The 16,114-nt window shown below is 43.1% G+C and overlaps 1 protein-coding gene across 2 annotated transcripts in view; it reads right to left on the reverse strand.

Moving 5' to 3' along the window:
• Positions 1-80: 80 nt before the first annotated feature.
• LOC122924104 (O-sialoglycoprotein endopeptidase) overlaps positions 81-16,114 on the reverse strand; it is a 31,333-nt gene continuing 15,299 nt past the window's right edge. For both annotated transcript variants that reach the window (XM_044275038.1, XM_044275032.1), the window contains exons 7-12: positions 15,160-15,238; positions 3,962-4,027; positions 2,840-2,930; positions 2,507-2,582; positions 2,052-2,150; positions 81-306 (exon numbers count right to left, since the gene is read on the reverse strand). In XM_044275038.1, the coding sequence (XP_044130973.1) occupies positions 267-306; positions 2,052-2,150; positions 2,507-2,582; positions 2,840-2,930; positions 3,962-4,027; positions 15,160-15,238 (451 nt within the window). In that variant the 3' untranslated portion in view covers positions 81-266. The remainder of the gene's footprint in view (positions 307-2,051; positions 2,151-2,506; positions 2,583-2,839; positions 2,931-3,961; positions 4,028-15,159; positions 15,239-16,114) is intronic.

Here is a 16,114-nt window from a genome sequence, read left to right on the forward strand (position 1 = left end):
GCTCGTCGTCCAAATGATCTCACAAGCCAAATCTTTGCCATTTCAGAATAATGTATCTGCACAAAGACATAAACCATTTACAGATATCAGAAGGGTCCCCATTTATTTGGTATTTTTGTCAGTGATATTAACATTGTGTGTCTTTAAAATAAATACAACTTAGATTAAGATGTATGGCAAATAATATGATCATGGCTTCTGAAGTCTGAAACCCAGGTTCACTTATAAACATACAGTCGGGACGCAACACTACAGGTGGGTTCATTTCAGTCTCTCCATGTCACCTCTACTTCATCGGTCCGGTATCTGGAAACCAAAAGAAAGGGTCAGACAGTCCACTTTTGTAGGTTGTGGGCGGCTGGAGACTTGAACCGACATGGTCCACAAGAAGGAACAGGTTCCAACAAACATTATAACTCTGATCACTGTGCATGCATAGACAGCTCTGAAATAAAATCCGTGTGTTTGGGTATGTTCACATGGGACAGTTTAGCTGTGGATTCCCCATCCAACTTTGCAGGTGGAAAATATGCATTGTATTTGTGTTGAACTATTCCCATCCCCAATGTGACCATTTAACAAGTGTAGGGTGGTGTCACACACAGGTTTATTTCTGGCGGTTTTGAGCTGGTTTGCAGTGCTTTTAGGCAAGAAGTGTTAGCTCCAGATGTTTCATGGAAGTCTATGGGAAATTCTAAACGCCAGACAGGCAGTTTTTTTTTCATGCTTGAGATGCACCTTTTGGGTTAATCCACAGCCTGGTGGCTATCATCAGTACCAAGGCTGAACCTGCTTTCACCACTGAACACATCAGAGTTTGCACAGGGGCTAGAGAGTGTCTACTGCCATAATGCAAAGTGTGAAGACACACAAGACCAACACTAACTGCCATGGTGTGGGGCACCATTAGCTACCATGGCCATTCCCAGCAGGTATTCATGGATGTTCAGGACATAATTGACTACTGCTTTTTTTGACTCAGCAGATGTGTTTCAACAAGAGAACGTCCAACCCACACACTACATAAACGTGTTCTTCAGGGTATCCAGCAGCTCCCCTGGTCAGTTCGACCACCAGCTGTCTTCCCCATTAAGAATGTCTCAGACTAGATGGGGTGACCGATCTCCTATACACAGCCAATAACCATGTGTAAGTTGAAAGAGATTGAATATCCAGCATCTGTATGACCGTTATCATGCCAGACTGGCAGCCTGTATCACAGCGACGGGAGATGCCACCCAGTATTAATGTGACCCTGCCTCAACTTATACCCTCCTGCAGAGCCCAAAATAATGGATATACTACCGTGGTTGTGTTATCATTGACCATGCACCATTAACAGTTTATACTTTGCTCAGTCGCATTAAAGGGGTTTTCAAAATGTTATTTTTTTTCCCGACACCCAGGAGCCCTGGCATTTAGCTGTAATAGAAGGCAGTAGCGCTGCAGCCTTCTCCAGCAATTCCTAGGTCATGTGATGTCACATCCATTAGTCACATGGCCTAGGCGCAGCTCAGCCTCATTGAAGTGAATGGGGCTGAGCTGCTATACAATGAATGGTGCTGTGCTTGGTAAGCAAAGTGAAGGCTGTGGCGCCATTGCCTTCTCAAACAGCTGATAGGAGAAGGCAGATACTGATGATCCAGAGGATAGGTAATTGGTAAAAAAAAAACACTTGGAAAGCCCCTTTAAGTTTTCCAGGTGGTCTTTTTTCATTTTCCGGTAATGTATTTTCTCCATACTGCTCTACAGAGGAAATGACATTACGGTGGGTACATACTTTCCTACATAATACATACAAAAAAAATGGCAGATGGTAAACAACACTATATATCAAAAAATAAAAATAAAATGATGAGCAGTCGCAATATTGAGGCCTTTTTATGTTGAAAAACGCACAACACAAAACTGTGGCAGAACTCTTAGGTCAGATTCAGATATCGTTTTTGTAGTCACTCAGGAGAGGATACAAAAAAAACTTTTTATATCCAGTCCTGTGTTTACCTATCAGGAGTGAATCCAACCAATCCATACTGGTGACGGACACTGACCTCTGCGTTATCCAAGAATCTTCTAGTGCTGTAACTTGACCTGAACGGAACATTTCCCATCCTGCTTGGGCGATCATTGCCCCATTATCAATACAGAACCTGTCATACACCAAAGATGTCCATAGAAATAATCATTATGTTGTGCCAACAACTGGAGAAGTAGACATAATGACAGGTGAAGTAGAGTCAATATCAAGTACAGGGTCATCGGCTTATCTGAATGTAAGCGAAAGGTGTGATTAAAGGATATAGATTAAAGCTATAGATTGTTGGCTTTAACCTATAGCGGATTCTCCCAAATCGACCAGAAAAATGCACTCTTGGCATATTTATTTCGCTGGAGAGAGGGGAATAAGCTGCTGCCAGGACCAATGTGCCCCAAGCCACGCTCACATTTCATTCCAGATTAATTAAATGGGTCTTATGCTATAAAATGCTACTTACATCAATCTTACCTCTCATCTGTGGCAAAAAGCTTGGCGCCTCGTTCTTTGCACATTGCTTCCATCATTTCTTGCAGCCGTATGTTACCTAAGTGTTTAAAATCAATATGGAGTCTGTTTCCCTGCAGTAAATGTATATTTAGTAGCAAGAATATCCTTTTTAGCAAACGCAGTTTACAGAAATCAGCAAAATCCCATACCAAAACAACAGAGTAGGATCGGTCCGTTGTGGGTCAGGATAGTGTCTATTCTGTGACAGAACCCTGACCCCCTACGCTAGAAGCTGGCCATAGATAAATGGGATAGATCATCAATGCCTACGATCATTACACCGTATTTACTTACATCCAACTCCACCCACTATTAAAACTTCTTGGGAACCGCAATGAGCCATAGCCCGCTCTGTTATCTCCACAAGCATCGAGAAGACGGTCTCCTGTCAGGAAGAAATATGGCCTTGTAAATCAGAGCTGGAAAGACAACTGTCCTACAGCTTTCCCAGGGGCCTCTGGCACTCCAGCTGTTCCAAATCTTCAACTCCCTGAATCCTCTTTTGACTCCTATGGGAAAGACAAGTGTGCATGCTGGGAGTTGTCGTTTCACAGCAGCTGGAGTGTTGAAGGTTGCCGATTCCTGCCCTATCCACGAGATAGGGGATAAGTGTCTGATGGTTAGGGGTCCGACTACTGGGGCTCCTGCCGATCATGAGAATAGGTGACCAGTGTTCCCAGGTGGACACACGTGTGCTGTCGCTCCATTGAACTCTACAGGGCTGCCAGAGATAGGTGAGCGCTCAGTTTGTTAAAGTGGAATAGAGCGGCAGCACACATACGTTTCTGCCACTCCATTCAAACAAGGGAACACAGACCCCTGTCCTCGTGATTGGCAGGGGACCCAGCAGTCAGACCTCCACCAGACACAACAGCACACAGGCACGGGAAACCTCAGACAGAGCAGAAGTCATTGACATCTATGAGAGCATGTTGTGGGCGTCATTAGGCAAGGATGGGGATGAGGTAAACTGATCACTGAATGGTGTGATGTTGTGTAATCTATATATAGGTGTTACCTTTTGTGATAATCCTGCCTGTAATGATAATGAAATGCCTGCTGAAAAGTGATCTCTACAGAACAGGAAGTGTCCACCTATTATAACGCTCATTGGCAAAAGTGAAAACTGAGATTTTTGGATTTTTTTATTTTTTTTAAGTACAGATAGCAACATTAAGTTGCTTTAAACAATTGGTCATTTTCCTAATCATGATATCTGCCACACCTAGAGATCACATAGGCTGGAGGAGAACGCTACTTTATAGATGCAGGAGCTCACAATGCTGGTACGGAATGTCTAGGGGTATGACACACTCCTCGACGCTATGTCCATTTCATGTCCAGCTCTATCTTTCTACAAATAGTAACAGTTAGGGCCCTGAATGAAATGCATTACAGATATATCTCAGCATTAACCTGCAGGGAAAAGCAGAGATCTTCAGGTGTACACTCCCCAGATGAAAGCATCTTGTGTGCAACATCCTGTAAAGAAAATGGAAAAACATATTTGCGCATGAATCATTCAAACACACAAGTTGAAAATCGTGCTGTATTGTCAATCTAAGGCCTCTTTCACACTTGCGTTGTCCGGATCCGGCGTGTACTCCACTTGCCGGAATTACACGCCGGATCCGGAAAAACGCAAGTGTACTGAAAGCATTTGAAGACGGATCCGTCTTCAAAATGCTTTCAGTGTTACTATGGCAGCCAGGACGCTATTAAAGTCCTGGTTGCCATAGTAGGAGCAGGGAGCGGGGGAGCGGCATACTTACAGTCCGCGTGGCTCCCGGGGCGCTCCAGAGTGACGTCAGAGCGCCCCATGCGCATGGATGACGTGCCATGCGATCACGTCATCCATGCGCGTGGGGCGCCCTGATGTCACTCTGGAGCGCCCCAGGAGCCGCACGGACGGTAAGTATACCGCTCCCCCGCTCCCCACTACACTTAACATGGCTGCCAGGACTTTAGCGTCCCGACAGCCATGGTAACCACTCTAAAAAAGCTAAACGTCGGATCCGGCAATGCGCCGAAACGACGTTTAGCTTAAGGCCAGATCAATGCCTTTCAATGGCCATTAATTCCGGATCCGGCCTTGCGGCAAGTCTTCAGGATTTTTGGCCGGAGCAAAAAGCGCAGCATGCTGCGGTATTTTCTCCGGACAAAAAACGTTCCGTTCCGGAACTAAAGACATCCTGATGCATCCTGAACGGATTTCACTCCATTCAGAATGCATGGGGATAATCCTGATCAGGATTCTTCCGGCATAGAGCCCCGACGACGGAACTCTATGTGGGAAGACAAGAACGCAGGTGTGAAAGAGCCCTAAGTATACTGCGCCTCCTGAATTGTGTCCTGGATGACAATAGGACTAAGATGTGTGCTGTAGTGGGGCCACTAACTTCCTGCACATGGGTAAGCCAAGTAGCAGGCAGCACAGACCACGACGATCCCATCATCTACATGCTGCAGTATAATCTCTGGGGTCATTTATCAAAACTGGTGTAAAGGAAAATGGGCTTAGTAGCCCATTGCAACCAGTTTTCCTTTATACCAGTCTTGGTCTTTATATCCAAATAAGTGAAGAAACAGGATTTGATATGGGCTACTGCAATTACATGACATTAAAATTAGTTGTTTTTTCAGAAATACAGATGTGTCCACACTTAACTGATCACTTATCTCAACATGTCCTAAGATGTGTGTCACGACATGACGTTATATCTAAATTGGATAAACTGCAATACAACGTTCAGACAGCAGGTGGCGCATTGTGTCACTAGCTATACAATGTTCAGACAGCAGGTGGCGCATTGTGTTACTAGCTAAATAAAAAAGGTAAAGACCTGGTAATGGAATTACAATTGTGAAATTTGGCCGGGTTCACATCAGGTCTTTGTCTTACATTTAACATATATGAAAAATGGATGCTCTTTTTTTTACCATATATTTTGACCTGTGCCATTGTTCACTACAATTCTATATGCCATATACTATGATTTAGATACACTTTGTGTCGGTATACAGTGCTAGTCTAGAATTATATTTATTATATTCAAAATAACACACCAACCACAGTATTATGCAGAAATTATTATATACTTTTAAGTTTAACAGTCCCATTCATTACATGCTACAAATGTACATAATACAATTCAGACAAATTGGGTGTCAGTATATACCACAATTTTTGTATGACATTTAAAATACTTATTGATTGTCTGCTGAGCTGTGTATCTAATCCTATCGCGTTTTACTATCTGCAGAGCTGTGTATCTAATCCTATTATGTGTGATACTGCCTGTTGAGTTGTGTATCTAATCATATCATGTGTGATACTGTCTGCTGAGCTGTGTATCTAATCCTATTATGTGTGATACTGCCTGTTGAGTTGTGTATCTAATCATATCATGTGTGATACTGTCTGCTGAGCTGTGTATCTAATCCTATTATGTGTGATACTGCCTGTTGAGTTGTGTATCTAATCATATGTTATACTGTCTGCTGAGCGGTGTATCTAATCTAATCCTGTGTGATATTGTTTGCAGAGTCGTGTGTCTAAGCCTATTGTGTTTGATACTGTCTGCTGAGTTGTGTATCTAATCCGATCATGTGTGATATTGCCGGCTGAGCTGCGCATCTAATCCTATAATGTGTGATACGGTCTGCAGTCGTGTGTCTAAGCCTATTGTGTGTGATACTGTCTGCTGAGCCATGTACCTAATCCTATCGTGTGTGATGCCAGCTTTTGTGCTGTGTATCTAATCCCATTATGCGTGATACTGCCTGCTGAGCTGTGTATCTAATCCTTACACTTCTAGGTGTGAACAATAGAGGAGGGGCCAGATTTACCTTAATGAGGGACTAATCACTCCGATTTCTATAGGTATTTGCAGCTGCCTTCCGGGCTGACCAGGACGGCAGTATGTTTGAGCACGGTACTTCAAAACAAGATTATTGTGTTTATAGAGAAGAGGGATTCCTCCTCTGGAGTTATCTCTTTGCTCTATCAGACCTTGCTGGATCTATTTCTGCAAGGCCACCCGATAAATAGTAGGACAAAATGGGAAGCGGAGATGGGGCCGTTAGAGGAAACCCAGTAGCAGGAGATATTGGAGAGGATTCCGCAGCTCTCTCTCAGCGAGGCCTATAGGCTGTCGCAAATATATCTAATACATAGGGTTTATAGGACTCCTCAGTTTCTGTTTAATATTGGACTTCGGTTGGACTCCAAATGCCCGCGATGCGGGGAGGATGCAGGTATGCTGCACATGCTGTGGTCGTGCTCGGCACTGGAGGGTTTTTGGCGCGCAGTGCTGCATCTCATTGACTCTCTGTATGAAGTTACGCTGGATGTGACGCCATTTGTCTGTGTATTGGGGTATGTGGAGGACTTGCCAATCACTGAGCCCAGGAAAATAGCAGTGGCCAGAATGTTGTATATGGCTCGTAAGTTGATTGCTCAACATTGGCTGGATGAGGGTAGTCCTAGTAAAACCGAATTTGTAGCTAAGATTAATTGGTTACTTAACTTGGAAAGAGGGGTGCCATGGCCAAATTTGAAAAGCTCTGGACTCCTTGGATTGATGCCCCTGGGCTGGCGTCCAGGGAACTTCAGAGATACCGTCTGGGATTAGTGTGAGGGCATATTGTACATATTTGGCTCGGTGATTGGCGATTTCTCACTGAAGACATGAAATGCTTCTACGATATGTGATGTAATGTGGGGAGGTTATGGCCGATAACAAATGTATATTCCAACTCCGATTATAAGATCACAAATTGTCTCAAGATTTTGTGGGATTGTTGTAGGGATGGGGATTGTGCCTGTGTAATTTTTATTGCACTGGTGTAACCGAATGTTGAAGCTATGGAAGATGGAGGGCATCACAATGATGGTTTGTGGGGGGGGGCCTTACGTTTGTATTATTAAAAAATGCTAATAAAAAATAACTTAATTAAAAAATAAAATAAGGGACTAATCACAGAACAGATGGATACAATGGTGAATAGTCAGCGCAAACAAACAGCTAATAAAGAGACAGGGCCTGGAGACTGGAGCCTGGACATAAGCAGTAACTATGAGGCCTGGACACTTAGATGAGAAGCTATAATGCTAAATGCTGACATACCAGGGGCAAACACGGCCGATTTCAGCCAAAGCCAGAAGCATAAATCCTTCCTTTACTGTATATTTCTAGTTCCTTTCCAACCCATTTCTGTAGGCAGGGGCGCTTCAAATCCTCATCCAAAAACCTTATATGTATTTAGCCTTAGTGCATTCACATGACCATAGTTTTGGTCTGCATCCGCATCCGCATCCACATTTTTTGAGGACCCAGTCATTTCAATGGGGGTAAAAAAGATGTGGACAACACCATGTGCTGCCTGCATCTGAATGTCTGTTCTGTGGCCTGAACCTGTCCTATTCCTGTATGTTTTGCAGAGAGAATTCTCCATTGGCAATACAGGGTGGTCAATATATATTTATTGGCAAAGCACGCAATATGAGGAGGGAGGTCGAAAGAGGATTATATACTGGCACTACTGGTGGAAACGGAGGAGCATTAAACACTGGAGCCATTAAAAAAAAAAATATATATATATATATATATATATATATATATATATATATATACACATACACACACACACACACATTTAATGTGCTAAAAATGTCATGGACCTTAACCTTAGGCCGAATGCACATGATCTATACCAGTGTATTACTGTATTGCGGCGGCAGCATGAAGCGCACGGCGTTATAGCAACCAATGACGCCGTGCGCTCCTGCTCTCAGCAGGAATCCAGCCCGTGGTTCCACGGACTGCTCACGGCCGTGAAGAACGGCAGTGTGCATTCGGCCTTATTCTGCGGGTTGATAGCAAATGTATATATTATGCTTTTCTACTTGCAAAAATATGTTTTTAAAATCGCCATATTCTGAAAAAGCCATACCTTTTATTTTTCCACTTACAAAGCTGTGTGTGCCTGTTTTTTTTGCAGGGTGAACTGTCGTTTTTATTGGTGCTTTGAGGAACATACACATTTTTGATAATTTTTATTTTTGGTTGGAACCGTGACCAATCAGCAAAAATGTCTTACTGTTACGGCGTTCACCATGCATGGTACATTTTTCATTTCATTAGTTTACATTTTAGAATGCGGCGATACCCATTAAATTTCGTTTCTTTGTTATTTAGGCAGGGATCAGCAACCTCCAGCACTCCAGCTGGTCTGAAACTACAACTCCCAGAATCCTCTTTTCACTTCTATAGGAGTGGCAAGAACAGCAGAGTGTGCATTCTTGGAGCTGTAGTTTTAGAGCAGATGGGGTGCCGAAAGTTGCCGACTTCTGATTTAGGGGGTTAAATAAAAATAATAATAAATGGGGCAGGTTTTTTGAAAATGCCCACAGCAACCAATCACAGCACAGCTTTAATTTTGTATTTGACTCTTGAATAAATAAAATCTGCACTGTGATTGCTTAGTATTTCCTGCAAGTAGAGAACTGTAGTAGTTGGCCATATTGCAAAGTTTACTTCAAGGGCATGGGGACAGTGCATCCAGAAACTCATAACATCCTAGAAGATGATCCAAAGAACCGCAAACTCTAGGACGGACCAACAGTTACATTGGACCTCAGCTCATCCTTGCACAAAACCAGTTGGATGTTCCTCAACCTTGTTGAGATAATTTCTGACAAACAGATTAGTCATGGGGTGGTATTAGGCAGGGCCAGGTATGCTTTGCTGCCGAAGGAACCATGAATTTATATTTAGTGTGAGAAGTATACCATAGAGGACACATTTTTTATAATCATTCTGATCGCTCATAAACTAATGCATAGTAGCAAATATTGCTGGGCACCCTGACTTCGTGGGGTTGTCCAACTTTACTGTGCTTTTTCTAGACCTCCAGTGTGGCCAGACCTGCAGTGGTGAGCACACTTACCTGATCCCAGCCGCTGGGCTCTGGCTCCAACACTCCCCCTCGTGCACCGCTGGTCCCAGGTGTATCCGAGTCAACATCTTGGCTACAGTGGGCACTAGCCACCCATGTGTCGAGTGACCCATGTTTTTTCTAACCCTGGACAACCCCATTAAGGACATAATCCGATATGTATGAACTCTGCTCATTTTGAAGGTTTATTTTAGAAGAGGTCTACTCTTAAAGACTATTCGGGTCATTTATAGGGCTCTTTCACACCTGCGTTCTTGTCTTCCGGCATAGAGTTCCGTCGTCGGGGCTTTATGCCAGAAGAATCCTGATCAGTTTTATCCTAATGCATTCTGAATGGAGTGAAATCCGTTCAGGATGCATCAGGATGTCTTCAGTTCCGGAACCGAGCGTTTTTTGGCCGGAGAAAATACCGCAGCATGCTGCGCTTTTTGCTCCGGCCAAAAATCCTGAAGACTTGCCGCAAGGCCGGATCCGGAATGAATGCCCATTGAAAGGCATTGATCCGGATCCGGCCTTAAGCTAAACGTCGTTTCGGCGCATTGCCGGATCCGACGTTTAGCTTTTTTAGAGTGGTTACCATGGCTGCCGGGACGCTAAAGTCCTGGCAGCCATGGTAAAGTGTAGCGGGGAGCAGCATACTTACAGTCTGTGCGGCTCCCGGGGCGCTCCAGAGTGACGTCAGGGCGTCCCACGCGCATGGTTGACGTGATCGCATGGCACGTCATCCATGCGCATGGGGCGCTCTGGCGTCACTCTGGAGCGCCCCGGGAGCCGCGCGGACTGTAAGTATACCGCTTCCCCGCTCCTACTATGGCAACCAGGACTTTAATAGCGTCCTGGGTGCCATAGTAACACTGAAAGCATTTTGAAGACGGATCAGTCTTCAAATGCTTTCAGTACACTTGCGTTTTTCCGGATCCGGCGTGTAATTCCGGCAAGTGGAGTACACGCCGGATCCGGACAACGCAAGTGTTAAAGAGGCCTAAAACTGGTGTAACGTAGAACTGGCTTAGTTGCCCCATAGCAACCAGATACCTCCTTTCATTTTCCAAAAGGAGCTGTCCAAAATGAGAGGAGGAATCGGATTGGTTGCCAGTTCTACTTTACACCAGGAATCGGTAAGCCAGTTCTACTTTACACCAGTTTGATAAATAACCCCATATGTGGCTATAATATAAACCTCAAAATTGTGAAAATGTTCTGGGAGTGAAGGGGTTAAAAGGCCCTTCATAAGGTACAGGTCAATTTTTTTTAAAGTCATACAAAATCAGTAGAAAGTAAGTCTAGAAATATGCATTATTATTGCTCCATTGCCCTTGCAATGCCCTCAAAAGAGGTAGGAGCAGAAATAGAGCAATCAATACGAGCGGCAGTGGTGGGATTTTATGTGATGTGGTTAAAAATAAAGTTCAATTTGTACGTTTACACAGTACAAGATCCAGACAATGAAAAATAATGATATTTTTATTGCTCTGCAGACTGGCTGAATACATAGATGAAATGTCTATGGATGCAGCCTATGTACAAAAAACCTCTAGGCCATTTAACTCCTTAGAAGCCATTGTTAAAAGCATTGGCACTGCCATGAATTAGACTGCAGGGTGCTGATGTCTAAGCATAGCAGCCAGGGCTCTTATAAAGGCCCCCAAGTCTGCCTGAAGTGTATGCCAGTCCGTAACCCACTGGTAACACATAAGTACAGAGTATTATAGAAGAAATCAGAAGATTGCCTGTCAACGTCCCCTTGTGGGATTAATAAATAGTAAAAGTAAGAGTTAAATAAAGTTTTATTAACTATATAAATATCCAAGTTAAAATGCACCTTTTTACATTGAAAAATGCTTTTCAAATGGAAAAAATTTCACATAGTTGATATCCCTGCATCCATAATGACCCACACTACACAATTATGTCATTTATCATGCATGGTGAATGGCGTAAAAAAAAAAACACCACAATTGCAGTTTATTTGCTTTCCCTACCAAAAACAGAATACAAAGAGATCAAAAAGTGTTATGTATCCAAAATGGTAACAATGAAAACTACAGGTTGTCCCTCAAAAATCAAGCCCTCACACAGCACTCTAGAAAGGAAAAAAAAAAAAAGTTATGGGCTTTGGGATACAGCATAGCAATAACATTATATTTTTTTTTTTTTAAAGTGCTAATCTAGTCAAACAAAAAAAAAATTCTTAATGTGTTTGGTATCGAAGTAATCATACTGACCCTGGACAATAAATGTTGCACGCCGCAAAATTTGTAAAGTAAAAACTCAGTGGCAGTGTTTCTGTGTATCCCAAAATGGTGCCATTAAAAACATTGACGGGAAAATGATGTGGGCTCAGTAGCCAAGCCCATGCAAACTGCAACAGTTTTTAGCTGACATACGGCTTACGCCATGGTGCAACTGCCTGGATTGGAACTAGCTCTAATCCCAGCGGTTTAATTCCTTAGATGCTGCAGCCGCTATTGACTGTGGCATCTAAGGTCTACTAAAAAAACAAACTAGAAAATGCAGTTTTGAATACTTTGAGGGAACCTTGGTAGCAATGAACTAACCAACCAAAAAGTAACTGGGTGGGAGCTGTCCCCCCCCCCCAATGAATGGAAGAGAAAGATTTTACAATAAGTAACCAAAAATCCTGTTTTCTCATTCCTGTCATTGGGGGACACAGGATAGATTATGGGACGTTCCAAAGCAATGCCTAGGGTGGGAAGAAAGCATTTAAGGGATTCTCCGGGAATTAAGAAAATGAAAATATTACTTTATTATAATTCTATTCCCAAATACCTTTTATTAGTTATAATGGCTCATTTTTTCCGGGGAGCAATCATTAGGAGAAATAAAATGGCCGCCGTTCTATTAGTATATTCAAAACCTGTCCTAATCACACAGGAGGACAAGTTACTTCAGACACTGAGCTAAAGAGCTGCCTCGTCCTCCTCTCTGCTCCCATTGTCAGGGATTATGCTTCTGAATACAGATAAGATTTTAGGCTGAATCTCTGTAGGAATAGAGTTCATGAGAAGACATGAAGTACAGAGAGGACGGACAGGACAGACTGTGGTAATATACAAGAACTGCTGCTCATTACCACCACCTCCTCTCTGTACTTCATGTTTCCTCGAACTCCATTCCTGCAGAGATTTAGGTGAAGATCTTACCATCTGTATTCAGGATCATCATCCCTGACAAGCAGAGCAGAGGAGGATGAGGCAGCTCTTTGGCCCACTGCTCTGAAGTAACTTGTCCTGCTATGTGATTAGGACAGGTTTTGTTTGTTAATAGGACAGCAGCAATTTTATTTCTTCTAATGATTGCTCCTGAGACAAAAATGAGGCATTATAACTAATGAAAGGTATTTGGGAATATATTTATACTAAGTAATATTGAAATATTTTCATTTTCTTAATTCCTGGAGAACCCCTTTAAGGAGTGGTCAGTGGACCACCGCCGGCAAGTCTTTGGGTCCTGGTGTTGTGTCAGTGGATGCAAAAGTGTGCACCTGATACAGCTTTGTAAAGGTGGGTAAAGACAGCCAGGCAGCAGCACTGCACAGTTTTAGAACAGATGTTTTTCGTGACTCACCACACAAGAGGCCCTCATAGAACTTGTGGAATGAATAGTAATCCGGAAGCGGGGCTCCCTGCCTTTAGAACAGTAAGCTTCAGACATGGTAAGATGGATTAATTGGGAGATGGCGGTTTTAGAGGCTGCCACACCCTTCTTAGGACCATTGAGGAAAATGAGGAGTCAGTCAGATCTCTGGAAAGGAGAGGTGATAGAGAGGTAGGTGTGTAAGTCCCACACTACATCTAGAGTGTGGAGGGCCTGTTCTTTGGCCCGAGTTGGAGCAGGACAAAAACAATGGCAAAAACAATAACCTCATTAATGATAAATGTAGACAAGGCAGATCTGGACCCTGCACTGCAGCTAGTGGTACCAGCCCCAAAATGCAGCCTAACATGTGCCAAAGCTGAGGCCTAGATCAGCAGGATGACCAGACATGAGGATGCGGAAAGGCCATCTAAGGAAACTATCGTGTGGCGGAGCATAAACTCTGCTAAAAAAAAGTAGCATGAAGCACCTGTAAGGTGAGCGTACTAGTAACCCGATGAACAGGGTTACAGGCACAGCATCTGATTGAGGAAGCGGCAAAGGTGCTGGATGTGGGCACACTGACAAGAAGGGCCCAGAGCTAGGCTGGTGCAGTGCATCTTGAAAATGCAGACAGAGGGAGAGGGCCTAAGAGGGAGGAGACGCAGAGGCGTAGATACTTACATGTCCGCTGCTATGATAGTGTCCCTGGCTCCACAGATCCAGCAAGATGTACCACCCTCAGTGTACTGCCCCTTGGGGAGGGCACTTAAACTGGCAAGTTAGGGGTGCAGGAGGCCAAGGCAACCTTTGGGCTGCTGGGAAAACAGCGGTTTTGGAGGTCCGCCGTACCCTTTTTTTCTTCCATAGGTGGGAAAGGAAATTGGTATTCCCCCCTATAATGAAGGAAGAACAGGGAGAAAGGCAGCCTCCTACAGACACTAGAATTGATTTAGCTCAGTTTCTGTGGGAAGGGTATAGCTGGTGGGAGGACTGAACATTTTTATGCTTATAGTGTCTGCCTCCTAGTGGCAGCAGCTATGCTTATGGTGTATCTTGTGTCTCCCAATGACAAGAACGCAAATATTTTTCAGACACTTTCTTGAAAATCTGAAAAAATGCTGTTAAACTTGTAAGACTTCTAACGTCTCCAAACATGACGCCAAGATAAAGTGGACATATGGCAGAAGTCAACTATTAACTATTTTGTGAAATAAAATCTAAAAAGCTGTGAAATTCAATTTTTAAAAATAATTTGGTCAATTTTTACTTATTTCTCCCAGACCTGGTGGGTGGAGACTAGCTCCCATCCATTGCACACAATAAGTAGAGGAGCATCTCACGCACTCAAAAACTTCACCAGGATCATGGAGGACATTACAGAAAAGTAATGACCTATATGGATGTGAATATACCACATGGGATGAGAAAGAAACTGCATTTAATAGGTGCAGCCTCTCTTGCTGTGCCTGTCTTTCCTTCTTTCTTAGTTCCTGCTCACTCTTCCCTCTCCCCTCAAGAAAGACTTGAATGGGATTCAGTGAGCAGGCAGCCGTTCAAGACTGATTTCTCATGATTTTGAGAGTTAATGTTTTAGAAAAGGGATGGCGGAGAAACAGCTGGTAACTCAAACAAGGAATTTTTCTCTGATAAGATATATTACAAAAGTTCTTGTCTGTACTACTGATTTATACAAAGTTGTGTTAAAAGTTAGTGAACATTTAGAGGAACACTAAACCAGGAGATATATGAATGGAGATAAACTTTTATACTGTAGCATCATACCATTGTTCCGTGATGCAGAGCTTATCAAACTTCATTCAATTTCATATATAATATCTGTCTCCATTACTATGAAATAATATGTGTGGTGTATGAACACAATGCATCTAATGGACACCTGTCCAAAAGGTAGCACAAGTTGATTTAAAGGAATTCATAGAGAATAATGTAGTTTCCTCTCAATACACAGGTTTAAAAATTTATGAATCATCTTGACTGAAACAATGTATATGTCTAATGCTTCCAAATTTACCAAGTATGGAAACAGAATTTACCTCCATATGTGACAGAATACCGGAGAAGGACACATCCATTCCTTTCACGGTGTAAGGCAGCTCCACATACTTTTTGCCCCTAAGGTTAAAATTAAGCGAGACCTGCATAAGAAGCTAATCTTGCAGTAAAGTCAGGCGATATAGCTGTTATACCGCTATCAGTAATACAAGTAGTTTAACACTGTCATTTATAGGGTTTGTCTGAGATTTTGATAGATTAATATCTCATCGGTGGGGGCCCAACTCCCCTTGAGTGCTGCAGCCTTCTCACAGCACCGTACATCGTATAGCAGCTGTGCTTGGTATTGCAGCTCAGGCCTATTCATTTGAATGGGACTGCGCTGCACCTAGGACATATGACAGACGGACGTGAAATCACTGGCCTAGGAGGAGGCCGCAGCACTCACCGAAGCACTGCAGCCTATTCAAACAGCTAGGTGCCGGGAGTCAGACTCGCCACTGATCAAATATTGATGACCTCTCTCAGATATCCACCCACAAGAAAACAAAGAAAAGCACAATGGAACAGTGCCGACTAAACCGACCTAACCTTTTTTCTGTATTCCTGGCAGTTGAACCATTTTTGGTATACATTGGTTGGCCATTCTGGTAATAGTGGTTTATAGAGTTTTAAGTCATGTTCATGACACAATGTTTTCCACAGCTCTTCTCCTGATGTGAAGGTTCTAATTTCTCCAGATTAGGGTGTATCAGTAGTAGTAAGATAGAGAAACTGGACTTGTATTTTCTCCTGAAGAGGTTTCGCCAGTCATCCAACTGGTTTCTCCTCTTTAATTGAGAAAGCCCCTCAGAAGACTAGCAGAGCAACTTCAAGAGAAAATACAAGTCCAGTTGCTCTAAATTATTACTACGGATATACTCTTCTCCTGATCCTCCTTTGTGTCTCAAGCACTATACATATATATTTTAATGAAAAAGGTTTCCTCTGGTAACA

Source organism: Bufo gargarizans, chromosome 1 (genome assembly GCF_014858855.1).
Source record: "Bufo gargarizans isolate SCDJY-AF-19 chromosome 1, ASM1485885v1, whole genome shotgun sequence".
NCBI lineage: Eukaryota > Metazoa > Chordata > Amphibia > Anura > Bufonidae > Bufo > Bufo gargarizans.